General features: G+C 51.4%; 2 protein-coding genes across 2 annotated transcripts; both read right to left on the bottom strand.

Moving 5' to 3' along the window:
* Window positions 1–1,855: 1,855 nt before the first annotated feature.
* Window positions 1,856–4,955, bottom strand: plaat1l (phospholipase A and acyltransferase 1-like; the record flags this gene model as incomplete). The annotated part of the gene is made up of 5 exons (XM_084447460.1): window positions 4,878–4,955; window positions 4,526–4,655; window positions 4,231–4,319; window positions 2,745–2,909; window positions 1,856–1,921 (listed from the first exon to the last, which is right to left on the bottom strand). Exons 1-5 carry the CDS (start codon window positions 4,884–4,886, stop codon window positions 1,856–1,858), a joined length of 459 nt encoding a protein of 152 aa, XP_084303586.1. The 5' UTR covers window positions 4,887–4,955.
* A 2,172-nt stretch (window positions 4,956–7,127) lies between these two features.
* On the bottom strand, window positions 7,128–11,885 carry znf513b (zinc finger protein 513b; the record flags this gene model as incomplete). The annotated part of the gene is made up of 5 exons (XM_084446421.1): window positions 11,779–11,885; window positions 11,247–11,382; window positions 9,850–9,972; window positions 8,895–9,545; window positions 7,128–7,909 (listed from the first exon to the last, which is right to left on the bottom strand). Exons 2-5 carry the CDS (start codon window positions 11,284–11,286, stop codon window positions 7,128–7,130), a joined length of 1,596 nt encoding a protein of 531 aa, XP_084302547.1. The 5' UTR covers window positions 11,287–11,382; window positions 11,779–11,885.
* Between the last annotated feature and the right edge of the window lie 2,689 nt (window positions 11,886–14,574).

The raw sequence follows: 14,574 nt of genomic DNA, 5'->3' as shown, positions 1-14,574 counted from the left end.
CCAGCGATGCATAACAAAGTTCACACACTGGTAGCGTTTATAAAGCCCTCTTCTCCCTCCATCAACATCGCTAACAAAGTGAGAGACAACACCAATAGATAGATGGAGGCCAACGTACAGGCATTGAGAGAACCCTACCTGGAGGAATAGCCTCCACCCTGGAGAGCCTGGAGGGGTTAGTTCTGAGACCTTCAGTAAGGCTGTTGGGTGGGCTAGAGGGAGATACAGGCGGAAGTACACCACCTCTTCCTCCGAGACCCGTAGGTGTCTCCAACAGCCCCCCGGTGCGGACCCACCAACCCGCCCCTTCCATACTGCACCATCAGTGGATCTGCCTAGGGTGGCTCTGGCCCTGGGACTCAGCCTGGCTCTGGCCCTGGGACTGCAGTTCATGACAACGCGTCCCCAGATCGATATCAGCTGTGTTTGCTCACTCCAGTAGTCAAGGGTATACGGAGTACACCCACTTCTTTATACACACACACACATACACACACACAACAGAAGGAGAGACCTGTGTGAAATGCAAAAGCGTTCTTTATTGTGCTGCACCAGGAGACACAAACACACCCAGTTACATGTATCCTCCATATTCTCTGCCTCCATTTGTAAAAACAACCACAGCGTGACTCACATTGAATTGAATTGAAACCTTTATTGCCCCAGAGGGGAATTTGTTTAGCACACATCAAGCATACAGAAAACATTAAAATGTACGCCCATCACCAACACCACAATGTCACCACTGACATTCCACCCAGTTAAACTTCTCACCACACACACACACGCTGCACTGGATAAACAACAGATTTATCAAGCAAATAGAAGTGATCCAGAAGGTTCTCTGTGTGTGTGTGTGCGTGTGCGTGTGCGCGCGCGAGTGTGTGTGTGTGTGTGCGCGTGAGTGTCCAGAGGAGTAATTGTTGAAGTAGTTAAGCAGATGTGTTGATTAGAGAGAGAAACAGATGGAGACAGACAGACAGAGACAGACAGACAGACAGACAGACAGACAGACAGACAGACAGACAGACAGACAGACAGACAGACAGACAGACAGACAGACAGACAGACAGACAGACAGACAGACAGACAGACAGACAGACAGAGAGAGAGTCTGTTGCTGCCACCCAGAGACCAATATGAAGTCAACAAGTCCCTCAGTTTATTCCTCATGAATCCACCCAGCTGGAGGGAGAGAGAATCCCAGCCCAGCTGGAGGGAGAGAGTGAAAGGGGATTCTTATCCTTGCCTGCTTTAAACATTTCTCCACCATGATTCTCATGTTCTTGTTTTGATCATAACCACCAAGGAGAATCGTGCAGAGAAATGTTTGTAGTGAAGCAAAGTGTGGACTCACTCCTTCTGCTGGATGAAAGGTGAACTACAGACCTGGCAGAGTCCAGGGCTCAGGGTCAGTGTCTAGGGGCTCTGGGGTGGGAGGGAGGGGTAGGGTCAGTGTCTAGGGGCTCTGGGGTGGGAGGGAGGGGTAGGGTTAGTGTCTAGGGGCTCTGGGGTGGGAGGGAGGGGTAGGGTTAGTGTCTAGGGGCTCTGGGGTGGGAGGGAGGGGTAGGGTCAGTGTCTAGGGGCTCTGGGGTGGGAGGGAGGGGTAGGGTCAGTGTCTAGGGGCTCTGGGGTGGGAGGGAGGGGTAGGGTCAGTGTCTAGGGGCTCTGGGGTGGGAGGGAGGGGTAGGGTCAGTGTCTAGGGGCTCTGGGGTGGGAGGGAGGGGTAGGGTCAGTATCTAGGGGCTCTGGGTGGGTTGTGGGTTGTGGGTTGTGTGTGTGTGTGTGTGTGTGTGTGTGTGTGTGTGTGTGTGTGTGTGTGTGTGTGTGTGTATGGAGGGGGGGTTCTTGATGGTCACAGCTTCTTCTCCTCCAGCAGATGCTCCCATGCTGGCATAATGTGTTTATAGACCCTCTCGATCTGCAGGACAGAAGAAGGAATGAGACAGAGGGAGGTTCAGCTGGGGGGTTCAGGTTCAGCTGGGGGGTTCAGGTCCAGCTGGGGGGTTCAGGTTCAGCTGGGGGGGTTCAGGTTCAGCTGGGGGGGTTCAGGTTCAGCTGGGGGGGTTCAGGTCCAGCTGGGGGGTTCAGGTTCAGCTGGGGGGTTCAGGTTCAGGTGGGGGGTTCAGGTTCAGCTGGGGGGTTCAGGTCCAGCTGAGGGGTTCAGGTCCAGCTGGGGGATTCAGGTCCAGCTGGGGGGTTCAGGTTCAGGTGGGGGGTTCAGGTTCAGCTGGGGGGTTCAGGTCCAGCTGGGGGGTTCAGGTTCATCTGGGGGGTTCAGGTCCAGCAGGGGGGTTCAGGTTCAGGTGGGGGGTTCAGGTTCAGCTGGGGGGTTCAGGTTCAGGTGGGGGGTTCTGGTTCAGCTGGGGGGTTCAGGTTCAGCTGGGGGGTTCAGGGTGAATTCACAGCCAGTACAGGACTAGATAAGAGGCATGTGAACTAGGGGAGCATCATCTCTCTACGCCAGAACACAGCTGTCTGCAGAACTCTGGAGTCTCACATGAAGCAGCACACACACACACACACACACACACACACACACACACACACACACACACACACACACAGCCTCCCCCAAAGAAATCCTTATCCCCCACAAACACACACACACACCCTTGTTCATACTCCTCGACTGTGAGTTAAGTGCGTCTCAAATGGATTAACACACACACACCCCCACACCCCCACACACACACCCCCCCACACACACACACACACACACACACACACACACACACACACACCTGTTGTGACTTCTTGACCCCGTATCTGAAGAGCGTGGCCTGGTGCTCGCTGTTATGGAACAGGATGTCGAAGGTCATCTCCTTGCCCAGCATGTCGTTGATGGCCGGCTTCACCACGGTCTGGAAGTCCCTGGTGGGGTGGGACCCATCCAGCATGTTGCTCACCTGGAACACAACCACCGCACTGGTCTCACTAGAGATACTCAACCACCACGCTGGTCTCACTGGGGATACAACCACCACGCTGGTCTCACTGGAGTCTGGAGATACACAACCTCCACACTGGTCTCACTAGAGATACTCAACCACCACGCTGGACTCACTGGGGTCTGGAAATACACAACCACCACGCTGGTCTCACTGGGGATACAACCACCACGCTGGTCTCACTGGAGTCTGGAGATACACAACCTCCACACTGGTCTCACTAGAGATACTCAACCACCACGCTGGTCTCACTGGGGATACAACCACCACGCTGGTCTCACTGGGGTCTGGAGATACACAACCACCACACTGGTCTCACTGGGGTCTGGAGATACACAACCACCACACTGGTCTCACTGGAGATACTCAACCACCATGCTGGTCTCACTGGGGATACAACCACCACACTGGTCTCACTGGAGATACACAACCACCACGCTGGTCTCACTGGGGTCTGGAGATACACAACCACCACACTGGTCTCACTGGAGATACTCAACCACCATGCTGGTCTCACTGGGGATACAACCACCACACTGGTCTCACTGGAACACAACCACCGCGCTGGTCTCACTGGAGATACACAACCACCACACTGGTCTCACTGGAGATACTCAACCACCACGCTGGTCTCACTGGGGATACACAACCACCGCGCTGGTCTCACTGGAGATACACAACCACCACACTGGTCTCACTGGGGATACATAACCATCGCGCTGGTCTCACTGGAGATACACAACCACCGTGCTGGTCTCACTGGAGATACACAACCACCACGCTGGTCTCACTGGGGTCTGGAGATACTCAACCACCACACTGGTCTCACTGGAGATACACAACCACCACGCTGGTCTCACTGGGGTCTGGAGATACTCAACCACCATGCTGGTCTCACTGGGGTCTGGAGATACTCAACCACCACGCTGGTCTCACTGGGGTCTGGAGATACACAACCACCACGCTGGTCTCACTGGGGTCTGGAGATACACAACCACCACGCTGGTCTCACTGGGGATACACAACCACCGCGCTGGTCTCACTGGAGATACACAACCACCACGCTGGTCTCACTGGGGTCTGGAGATACACAACCACCACGCTGGTCTCACTGGGGATACACAACCACCACGCTGGTCTCACTAAGGTCTGAACACAACCACCACGCTGGTCTCACTAGGGTCTGGTGGAGGTGGGGAGGGGGCACGTGGTACACCAGGCCATAGTAGGCTACCATTCCTGGAAGTAGACGTGTGTGTGTGTGTGTGTGTGTCTCTACCTTGTATTTGTTACCCAACAGCAACACAGGGTCCAGTTTGACCTCCGACCTCAGGGCTCGTCCAAACAGCAGGAGCTTTGCCTCCGAGTCTACACACATACACACACACACACACGCACGCACGCACACACACACATTAAACACATTAAAGCGAAATGAGATAAACCCAGCTGTTCTAGCAGTTGACCCTCTGGTGATTGTAATGATGTAGAGCAGGTGTGAGCAGGTAGGGCCCACACACACACACACACACACACACACACACACACACACACACACACACAAACACACACACCTCTGCTGGTGAGATGAGCCACGTAGGGGACTCCATCCCTCTCTCCGTAGTAGATTCCAAAGTGGGAGAAGTACTTGTTCCTGGGGAACTCCACAATGTCCCCAGGGAAAAGCGTGGGAAGGGACGCGTTCTAACAGAAGAGAAAACCACACAACACATCACCTCCCAAAACCACGCAGTCCCGCGGCAGCGCAGCCCGAGCACCGGCCGGTCACTCTTCAAACTGACCTCTTCCTCTCAACTGGGCAGCGGTCAATCTGCTTTCATTACAGTGAACACAGCTGTATTCATTAAATACATTTTCAATGAGAACATACATGGCGAACTAGAAGACTGTTGTATTTTGTCTTACCAGGCCCATGGGTCTCTGCTTGGTCGGTTCCTCTCTGACTCCAAAACCCTTCAGCGCTCTCGACCGCACACACACACACACCAACACACGAGCTAGCTGAGGTCTCTGAAGGTCCTCTCCAAAACCCTTCAGCGCTCTCGACCGCACACACACACACACCAACACACGAGCTAGCTGAGGTCTCTGAAGGTCCTCTCCAAAACCCTTCAGCGCTCTCGACCGCACACACACACACACCAACACACGAGCTAGCTGAGGTCTCTGAAGGTCCTCTTTAACACACGAGCACAGTCCCCGGCACACGCAGCTGTTTTACATACAGTACATCTGTGTGCTATCAGGATGTGACCGTGGTCATGGTTACGCCTGGTGACCACGGCCCAGCCCAGCCACCATCGCTAGCTGCACTTCTCTGTTCCTTAGGAAACACCTGCCCCACACACACACACCACCCAGACCGGGAGATAAAGACTGCTTCACACACACACACACCACCCAGACCGGGAGAGATAAAGACTGCTTCACACACACCACCCAGAGACCGGTACAGATTAAGACTGCCCCCCACACACACCAACACACGTGTCTTACTAACCCTAACCATTTACTCCTCAACCTATCCTTAACCCCTGCTTAAACTCAAGCCCTGAACCCTAACCATTGACCCAAAATTAGTCCTAAACTTGTGGAGACCTTTCCAATGTCACCACATGACGATTCTCCTTGTTTTGCTATTCTTGAGGGGACATTTTGTAGCTTGCAAGCAGTTAAACCGGGTGCGCACGCACAGACACACACATGCACGCACGCAGGCAGGCACACGCACGCACACACAGAGAGTTAAAGATACAGAAACTTCACTCGAAAGCTTTTTATTTGACAGACATAAAGGCCACCGTGTGCAATTTACAGACAGGAAACATCTCAATCTGAACCAGGTCTGGTGAGGTCGTCCAGTTAGGAGCCTTCCTCCTCCTCCTCCTCCTACTCATACTACCTATCAGACAGCCGGGGTACATTCACTGTGGAACCCTGAGAGGACACTCCTGAGCTTGACCCCTGAGCTTGACCCCTGGGCAGATCAGGATCAGAGAGCAGGCGAGCCGGTCTGCGGGAGCACAGACTTCTGGGTAACGTAGTCTCCTTGTAGGTTAGGTTAGAACCAAGGAGAAGGGAATTAGATCCTAGCCATGTTCCGCACAGAGGAGCGTTGAGAGGACTGGTGATAGCTGGGTGTTGGGTTAGGGATAGGGTTAGCTGGGTGTTGGGGGATCCAGGACATATGTTGAGAGGACTGGTGATAGCTGGGTGTTGGGGGATCCAGGACATATTCAACCATCTCTACCATCTCAAACATCTACTGTCTCGGTTTCTCCACGGCTCAGGTCTGAGAACACATTCATCAAATCATCACACAGTTATAAAATATATAGAATCTGTTGAAAAAATAAAAGCTTTATCAATTCAACAATTAGATACTAGTCTATTTGTTAGTGAGCTAAATGGCCTTCACACACACACACACACACACACACGCACACACAAAATCTCAATCGGCACATCGTTTTCAAACATGATTCATTACGAGCATCTTGACACCAGTGAAAACACCTGTGATCTTTCACTCTCTCTCCCCCCCCCCCCCACACACACACACAGACGGGGTGTGTGTAATGCCATTACTAGTTCAGGTCAGTGCAGTGTTCAGCCACCAGAGTCCAGACAGTCAAGCAGCTCCTCTAGGGAAGAAGACACCTGAGTTCAACCAGCTGAGGAAGCAGGACTCACCAGTGTAACTACATACATACACACACGCACGCACACACACACACACACACACACACAGACGACACTGACACAGACAGAGAAAGAGAGCAAGCGAGAGAGAGAGACAGACACACTTTACTGACAATGACTTACACAAATGTACTCTTCCCTAAATGACAAAAATGTGACGAAAGTGACACAAACACACACACACACAGACACACACTGAGACATAGAAACTAGAGAAACGCAACAGACACAAACATCCAGACAAACAAATACTTCCAGAAACACATACACACAAACGTTCTCATCGTCTCTCTCCCCCCCTCCCTCTCTCTCCCTCCCTCATTGTCTCTCTCTCTCTCTCTCCCACCCTCCCTCCTCCTCTCTCCCCCCCCCCTCTCTCTCTCCCTCCCTCACCGTCTCTCTCTCTGTCTCCCTCCCTCCCTCTCTCTCCCCCCCCCCCCCCCCTCCCTGGGTCTACATGTCCCCGTCCCCCTGTCCGTGGGCGTCGGCGTGTGTCCCCGTGACCCAGCTGTGTCCGTCGTGTTTGTCCCAGCTGTCCGTGTTGTGTCCGTGTTTCCGCTGGTGGCGTTTGTAGTTGTCCCAGTGGCCGGTGGTGTATCCACACTCCGCGCAGCCGTACGGCTTCTCCCCCGTGTGTCTCAGCATGTGGCGCTTCAGGTTCACGCTCTGGTTGCACGAGTAGCCGCACACGGCGCAGCGGAAGGGCTTGGCGCCAGAGTGGACGCGCTCGTGGCGCCGCAGGTTGGCCAGGTTACCGCAGGCGTAGCTGCAGGACGGGCACTGGTACGGCTTCTCTCCGGTGTGCACGCGACGGTGCCGCTTCAGGTTGTCCAGGTGGGCGGAGGCGAAGGGGCAGTCGGGGCAGAGGTGGGGCTTCTGGCCGCTGTGCGTGTGGGCGTGGCGTGCCAGGTGGTTGGGGTAGTGGGACAGGAAGGGGCAGGAGGGGCAGCGGTACAGTTTGGTGGCGGCGGGGCGGCGGCGCCGGGGGCCGGCGGGCTCGGGGCTGCAGGACGCCGGGTTTTTGGCGAGGAGCTCGGCGGAGCAGCGGCAGCACACCTCACCGCCCTCGCCCTCCGCCGCCGCCGCCTCGTCCCCCTCCAGGGAGCGGCCGCACGCCCGGCACACCAGCGGGAACAGCAGCTCGGGCAGTGGCGCCGTCGGGGACGCCAGGTTCAGGCTCTGGAGGAAGCTGCCGCCATCGCTCACGCGCACAGTCAGGTCCGACAGCACCGCCTCTGGGGGAGGAGAGGACACACATGCATGCACACACACACAAACACACGCATGCATGCACACACACACACACACGCATGCATGCACACACACACACACACACACACGCACACATACACGCACACATACACGCACACACACACACACACACATTAGACATTTGCGGCTTACACGCCTACACACACATTATACACTTGTAGCCTACACTCCTAGTCACCTACACACACACGCACGCACACATTAGACAATTGTAGCCTACACGTCTAGTCATCTACACACACACACACACACACACACACGCACACACACACACCCAGCGGTCCGGGACCCTGATCTCTGTTCCTCTTTAGCGCTGCTTCCATTTCAGGAAGTTCAACATCAGCGCTTCCCTTTTTCCCTCTGGGTCACATCACCACGACAACAGCAAAAAAACACAGCATGCTTCCCCCTGGGGCAGGCTCTAGGCCCCGCCCCCTCGGTCATGTGCTGCGTGTGTGTGCGTTCGTGGTAGGTGGAGGTCGGTGTGCGTGACTGGTCAGTGTGTGGTGTGTGTGTGTGTGTGACTGGTCAGTGTGTGGTTTGTGTGTGTGTGACTGGTCAGTGAGCGGTGTATGTGTGTGTGTGTGTGTGTGTGTGTGTGTGACTGGGTAGGTTATGTTCTTCCTGGTCTTTATCAGCTCATACTCTCTCCACCTCACTGAGCTCCTTCACTGTGTGTCTATCTGTGTGTGTGAGAGTGTGAGTGAGCATGTGTGTGTGAGCGTGTGTGTGTGTTCGTGCGTGTATTAGTGTATGTCTATGTCTATCTGAGCGCGTGCGTGTGAGCGTTTATGTATGTGTGTGAGCTTGTGAGTGTGTGTGCGTCTATGTGTGTGTGTGTGTGGGTGCATGTGTAAGTGCGTGAATACGTGTGTATGTCTGTGTGGGTGCGTGTGTTTATATGTGTGTGTGTGTGTGTTTATATGCGTGTGTGTGTGTGTCTCTCACCGTCTCCCCGCTCTGTCCCGTGGCGTCTCCTCCGGCGGGGACGTCTCTTGTCCCTCGTTGGCGCCGCCCTGCTGTCCTGGGCGTGCATGCGCTGGTGGCGCCGCAGGTTCCCTAGCGAGCTGCAGGCGTAGCTGCAGTGCGGACAGCGGTACGGTTTCTCCCCGGTGTGTGTGCGCGCGTGGCGCTGCAGGTTGACGCGCTGCGCCGAGGCGTAGGGACACACGGCGCAGCGGTACGGCTTCTCCCCGTCGTGCGTCCGCATGTGGCGCTTCAGGTGGTTGGAGTAGCGCGACGAGAAGCTGCAGAGGGAGCACGAGTACAGCTTGGAGGCCGCCGCCCCTCCCCTGCCGCCGGCTTTGCCCCGCCTCCTCCTGGTTGCCCTACCACCGCTGGATTGGCCTGCCGAGCTCGACTCCTCCTCCTCCTGCGAAGTTTCCTGGGCGGTGTGGGACTCCGATTGGACACCTTCCTCGCACGCCAGGCAGTAGAGTCCCGCCCCCAGGTCGAGCCCCTCCCCGATGGCGAGGCCTGCGCCCAGGGGCGTGTCCCCCAGCAGCTGGCCACACCCCCGGCAGGAGAGGAACGCCGGGAAGGCGGAGTGCTCCGGGGCGGCGGGGTCGTCCTCCACGCTCAGAGAGAACACGGCCATGCCTGCACACACACACACACACAGACAGACATACACACACACACGCACACAGACACACACGCACGCACAGACATACACACACACACGCACGCACACAGACACACACGTACGCACGCACGCACGCACGCACGCACGCACGCACACACACACACACACACACACATCGATTACATTCCGATTTGATTTCTCGATAATGGCCGAGGACAGATCAAGATTCTCCCCTGAACCGATATTCCCCAGCACCTCTGGTGTGTGTGTGTGTGTGTGTGTGTGTGTGTGTGTGCTGCGTCGTTGTTGACCTCTGACCTGAGTCCCTGTCCAGTCCCATGATTTCAGCGTCTCCGAACTCCAGCTCCTCGCTCAACAGGAAGTCGCTCTCCAGAACCAGGCAGCCGGGATCACACACCACCGCCCCGGCCTCACACTCCACTGAGGACACACACACACACACAAGCGTTAAAACACTGAGGGCTACAAAGGGGAGGATGAGAGAGTCAGGGGAGAGAGACCTGGGAAGAGAGAGAGAGAGAGAGAAGGAAGGAAGGATGTCGCAGAGGAGAGGTTGAAAGGGAATGAATTCTGTGGTGCTGACGGGAAGGGGGGCGGAGTGTATGGGGGGGGGGAGGGGTTGTGTAAAGGAGAGCAGAGAGGAGGAGTGAAGCGGGGGGAGCGGAGGGTGGGGCAGCGCTGAGAGGAGAGGAAGTGGAGACAGGAAGCAGAGAGGAGGAAGAGAGGAAGTGTGGAGTGGAGTGGAGACAGAGCAGTCAGGATGAGATAACGCACACACATACACACACAGACACACACACACGCACACAGAGAAGTAGGAGAGGACGACAAGGGGTGCACAGCACGCTAACTAACACACAAATACGCATGCTAGGAGAACATACACACACATACGCATGCTAGGAGAACATACACACACACATACGCATGCTAGGAGAACATACACACACATACGCATGCTAGGAGAACATACACACACATACGCATGCTAGGAGAACATACACACACATATACGCATGCTAGGAGAACATACACACACACATACGCATGCTAGGAGAACATACACACACATACGCATGCTAGGAGAAAATACACACGACATACAAGTTTGAAGACAACCGCTTGAAAAGAAGCATAATAAACTTCTTATGAAATGTGTTAAAAGCCAAGCTTGTATATGTAAAGCCCGCCAGAGGGGTTTGTTATGCATGACTGGCTAGGAAGATGGCAGACCACAGCTACAGCTATTTAAAACCAAAATAGCCATCTAAGCTTTTCAACTGGCCAGCTCTAAAACCTATGGAGTAGGTTAATGTTACTGTGCGAGAAGCATTCATAACTGTGTCACTGTCCAGGAATACCTCAGTGGTGTAGTCGAGGGTATACAAAGGGAGTATATCCACTTCTTTAAACACCACTAATGTAAAAACTGTAACATTTCTGCTACAGTATACACTTCTTTAATCAGAGTATACCCACTTCTTTAACCATGGACCCAGAGTATACTCACTTCTTTAAACAATACTAATGTAAAAACTATCGTTTCTGTTACAGTATACCCGATTCTTTACTCATCACTAGACCCCTGGAATACTGTGAGATTGGCACAGCTGGTAGGTTTGTGAAGACTACAAAATAGTTTGCAAATAGGCTTGAAAGCCAACAAGCTAGCTAGCTAACAACTAGTGACTTACATTTGACGGGCTGGGGGTTCGACTGCTTTCTTCTCGGCATCCTTGTTCGTCTTTCTTTGTCCGCCTCGGAGAAGCCTCTGACTCGGTCACTCCGCGGTCAGCTCATTACACCTCCTCTCTCATCTTCCTCTTCCTCCTACCACGGACAACCGCAGTCACAAACTGGCTTAGCCATCCTGGTTATCCAAGCTAGCGAACTTGCTGCGCTACTGCTTAGTGCTAGCACACGTCGTGGTCATTAGATAACTAATGACAGCTAAACAAACAACATTTCAACTGTCGACAGCTGTCTAGTCATCCCAATGTCGACTATCATGACTAGCCTAACTTGGCCACCATATATACCATAAATAACTAGTCTAGCTAGACTAGTCGATAGCCAACTAGCTTGCTAGCAGCTAGCCACTAGCTATCGAGTTAACCGGACAAATAGAAACACATGAGATAAATTGCTGAGAAACGCGTTTATTACTCCCCCCCTCAAAAAAAAAAATCTTAATCTATTGTGCTAGCTAATACACGATATACTCACCAACTCCGAAAATATAAAAATATCTTTATTTGGTGAAGATTGTCACTTTCTAGAGGGTCCTCTTTTGTGTAAACACTCACACGCACCGCTGCCTGCCTGCCGCTGGTTTCCTGGAATGACGTCACGATCGAAGTGGATTTTGGGTGTTGTAGTTCTTTGTTGTGTTTTTTTTTATACCTTTATTTAACCAGGCAGGCATTTAAAGGAGTAGTAAAGGGAAAATGCATGTTTAGCCCTGTTTTAAGGTTACTTATGATCATATACAATGGTTCAGATCAAAATGTTGACAAAACTAGCATTTTCAAGAAAGTTGATAATTGCTCTACCACCGTTTTGGTCATATAATGGATGTGGATGGGCATCTTGAAAACTCATTCAGAAACATGTTAAACTCTCGATTTCAAAGACAAAAAGCTCACCGAGGGTGTAATTGGTGTCCGTTGGTGTTCTGACATCAAATTTGACGCAAAGTATGAATCCTGCAGGGTTTTATTGATAATTTTATGAAATCCATTGACTTGTATTGACGCGACCATTGTAGATGTGTAGATCAATCCACAGAGGGGATTCAGGAAGCGGAACTACTTACGGTAGCTATTGTTTATGTTAGCTAGGCTAGCTAGTTTGCTCACTGCTCACACTACTCTTTATTTATACAATGGTTCAGATCAAAACGTTGACAAAACTAGCACTTTTGAGAAAGTCTGATAATTGCTCTACCACCGTTTTGGTCATACAATGGATGTGGGTGGGCACCGTGAAAGATCATTCAAAAAACATGTGAAATTCTCAATTTCAAAGACAAGAAACTCACCGAGGAGCGGACGATGCGCTGCAGTCTGCCCTCGTCCTCGTCTGTCGCTTTACCATGAGGCATTAAAAGCATCAAGACAAAGTGCAAGAAACACATAAAAGGTCATATAAAACGAAATGCAAAAATGGACATTTAAAACAAAATGCAGGAAAAATAAAATACAGGAATAAAAGTTACAGTGCAGTGTATGAATGAATAATTATTCAGTCTTGATTTAAAAGAACTGAGAGTTGCAGCAAACCTGCAGTTTTCTGGAAGTTTGTTCCAGATATGTGGTTGATCGGATAAAATTGCGTCATGGTATTGATTTTAAGTGGACACTGGGACAATACATATCCTATACCTGATATGGAGGCACTGACTGCTTGTCTAATTTTCTGAATGTTGTCAGTGAAGAATGAGGTAAATTCATAGCAGGCCCTGGTGGATAGAAGTTCAGAGGCTGCTGACACCTGTCAGCCTATCAACAGTGGCAAACAAAGCACACGCATTCTTATTGTTTTTGGTGATGATGTCAGAAAAGAAGGTCTGCCTTGCATTTCTCAGCTCCAGATTATAAATGCGAAGTCTCTCTCTAGATGTTAATGAACATGGAGAAATGTTTTTCGCCACCTGCGTTCAGCTTTTCAACACTCTCTTTTTTCTATTCTGACCAGCGTGGCGTTTCTCCATGGAGATCGTTTCTTACCAGAGACCACCTTCACCTTTGTGGGCGCAATGGCATCAATAATATTTGTAATTTTAGAATTGAAATTATCTACAAACTCATTAACTGAGACCCAAGAGAGGGCAGGTGTGAACGAGAAAGCCTGAGTAAATACGTCACCGGTGTTTTCAGTGATGTGCCGTTTTATGATTACCTGTTTGAACATTTGTGTGCATGGAGATGGTACTCTCAACGAAAACACAGGAATGATCAGAGAGCGCAACATCAGACACCTCAACCTTAGAAATACTCAGACCTTTGGTGATGATCAAGTCCAGAGTGTTCCCCTTGTTGTGTGTGGGCTCCGTCATATGCTGAGTCAGTCCATAGTTGTCAAGGACATAACCTAGCTCTTTAGTCCCTCTGCCCTGAGGGTTGTCAACATGGATGTTAAAATCACCAACAATAACCACACAGTCAAAGTCAATACAGATAATAGACAACAGTTCAGCAAAGTCATCAAAAAAGTTTGGACAGTATTTGGGTGGCCTGTAGATGTTTAGAAATATGGCTCGAGAAGAGGAATTCAACTGAAGAGCCACATATTCAAAGGAACCAAAATTTCCATAACACATCTGCTTACATTGGAGGGAGTCATTAAACAAGATGGCTACTCCACCTCCTTTCTTATGTACTCTAGCCTCGCTCATAAAGCTGAAGTTGGGAGGGGTTGACTCGGTAAGAACAGCTGCACTGTTACCTTGATCTAACCAAGTTTCAGTTAAAAACATGAAATCAAGATTGTGCTTGATAATAAAATAATTTTAATTTAATTTAATTTCCTGCTAGACATGACATTTAATAAAGCTAAATTTAGTGTGCTAAAGGTATTATCTGCCCAGTTTTCTGTGATAGTTTGTGGCTGACGAGGAATGGATGCTAAATTTGATACATTTGCAGAACTAGTTGAGTGTTTCCTGTTGCTTAGTAGATTCACCATTCTTTTTCTATTACCTATCAAAACAGGAATTGAGGAAGATACCAGCACATTGGGCCCCGGTTTGTCCTGGGAAGAGTAGTGAGTGCCATTAGCCTTGTAGCCTGGACCCAGTACATATCAGTTAGAGCTTGCTGTATTTTGTATGTGCTGTGTCTTTATCAGGCTGGGAAGACTGCACTAAACTGACTGTTTTGTAGTCCAAATTGCACTGCTATTTTTTTTTTTGCACTATGTTTATATCCCTGCACTTTACGAGTCCTGTCCTGTCCTGTCCTGTCTTGTCCTGTCCTGTCCTGTCTTGTCCTGTCCTGTCTTCTCCTGTCTTGTCCTGTCCTG

The sequence above is a fragment of the Borostomias antarcticus genome, assembly GCF_949987555.1.
Source record: "Borostomias antarcticus genome assembly, chromosome: 12".
Taxonomy (NCBI): Eukaryota; Metazoa; Chordata; class Actinopteri; order Stomiiformes; family Stomiidae; genus Borostomias; species Borostomias antarcticus.
Note: the sequence above shows the minus strand (reverse complement) of the source record. Positions and strands in the feature narration are given on the sequence as shown.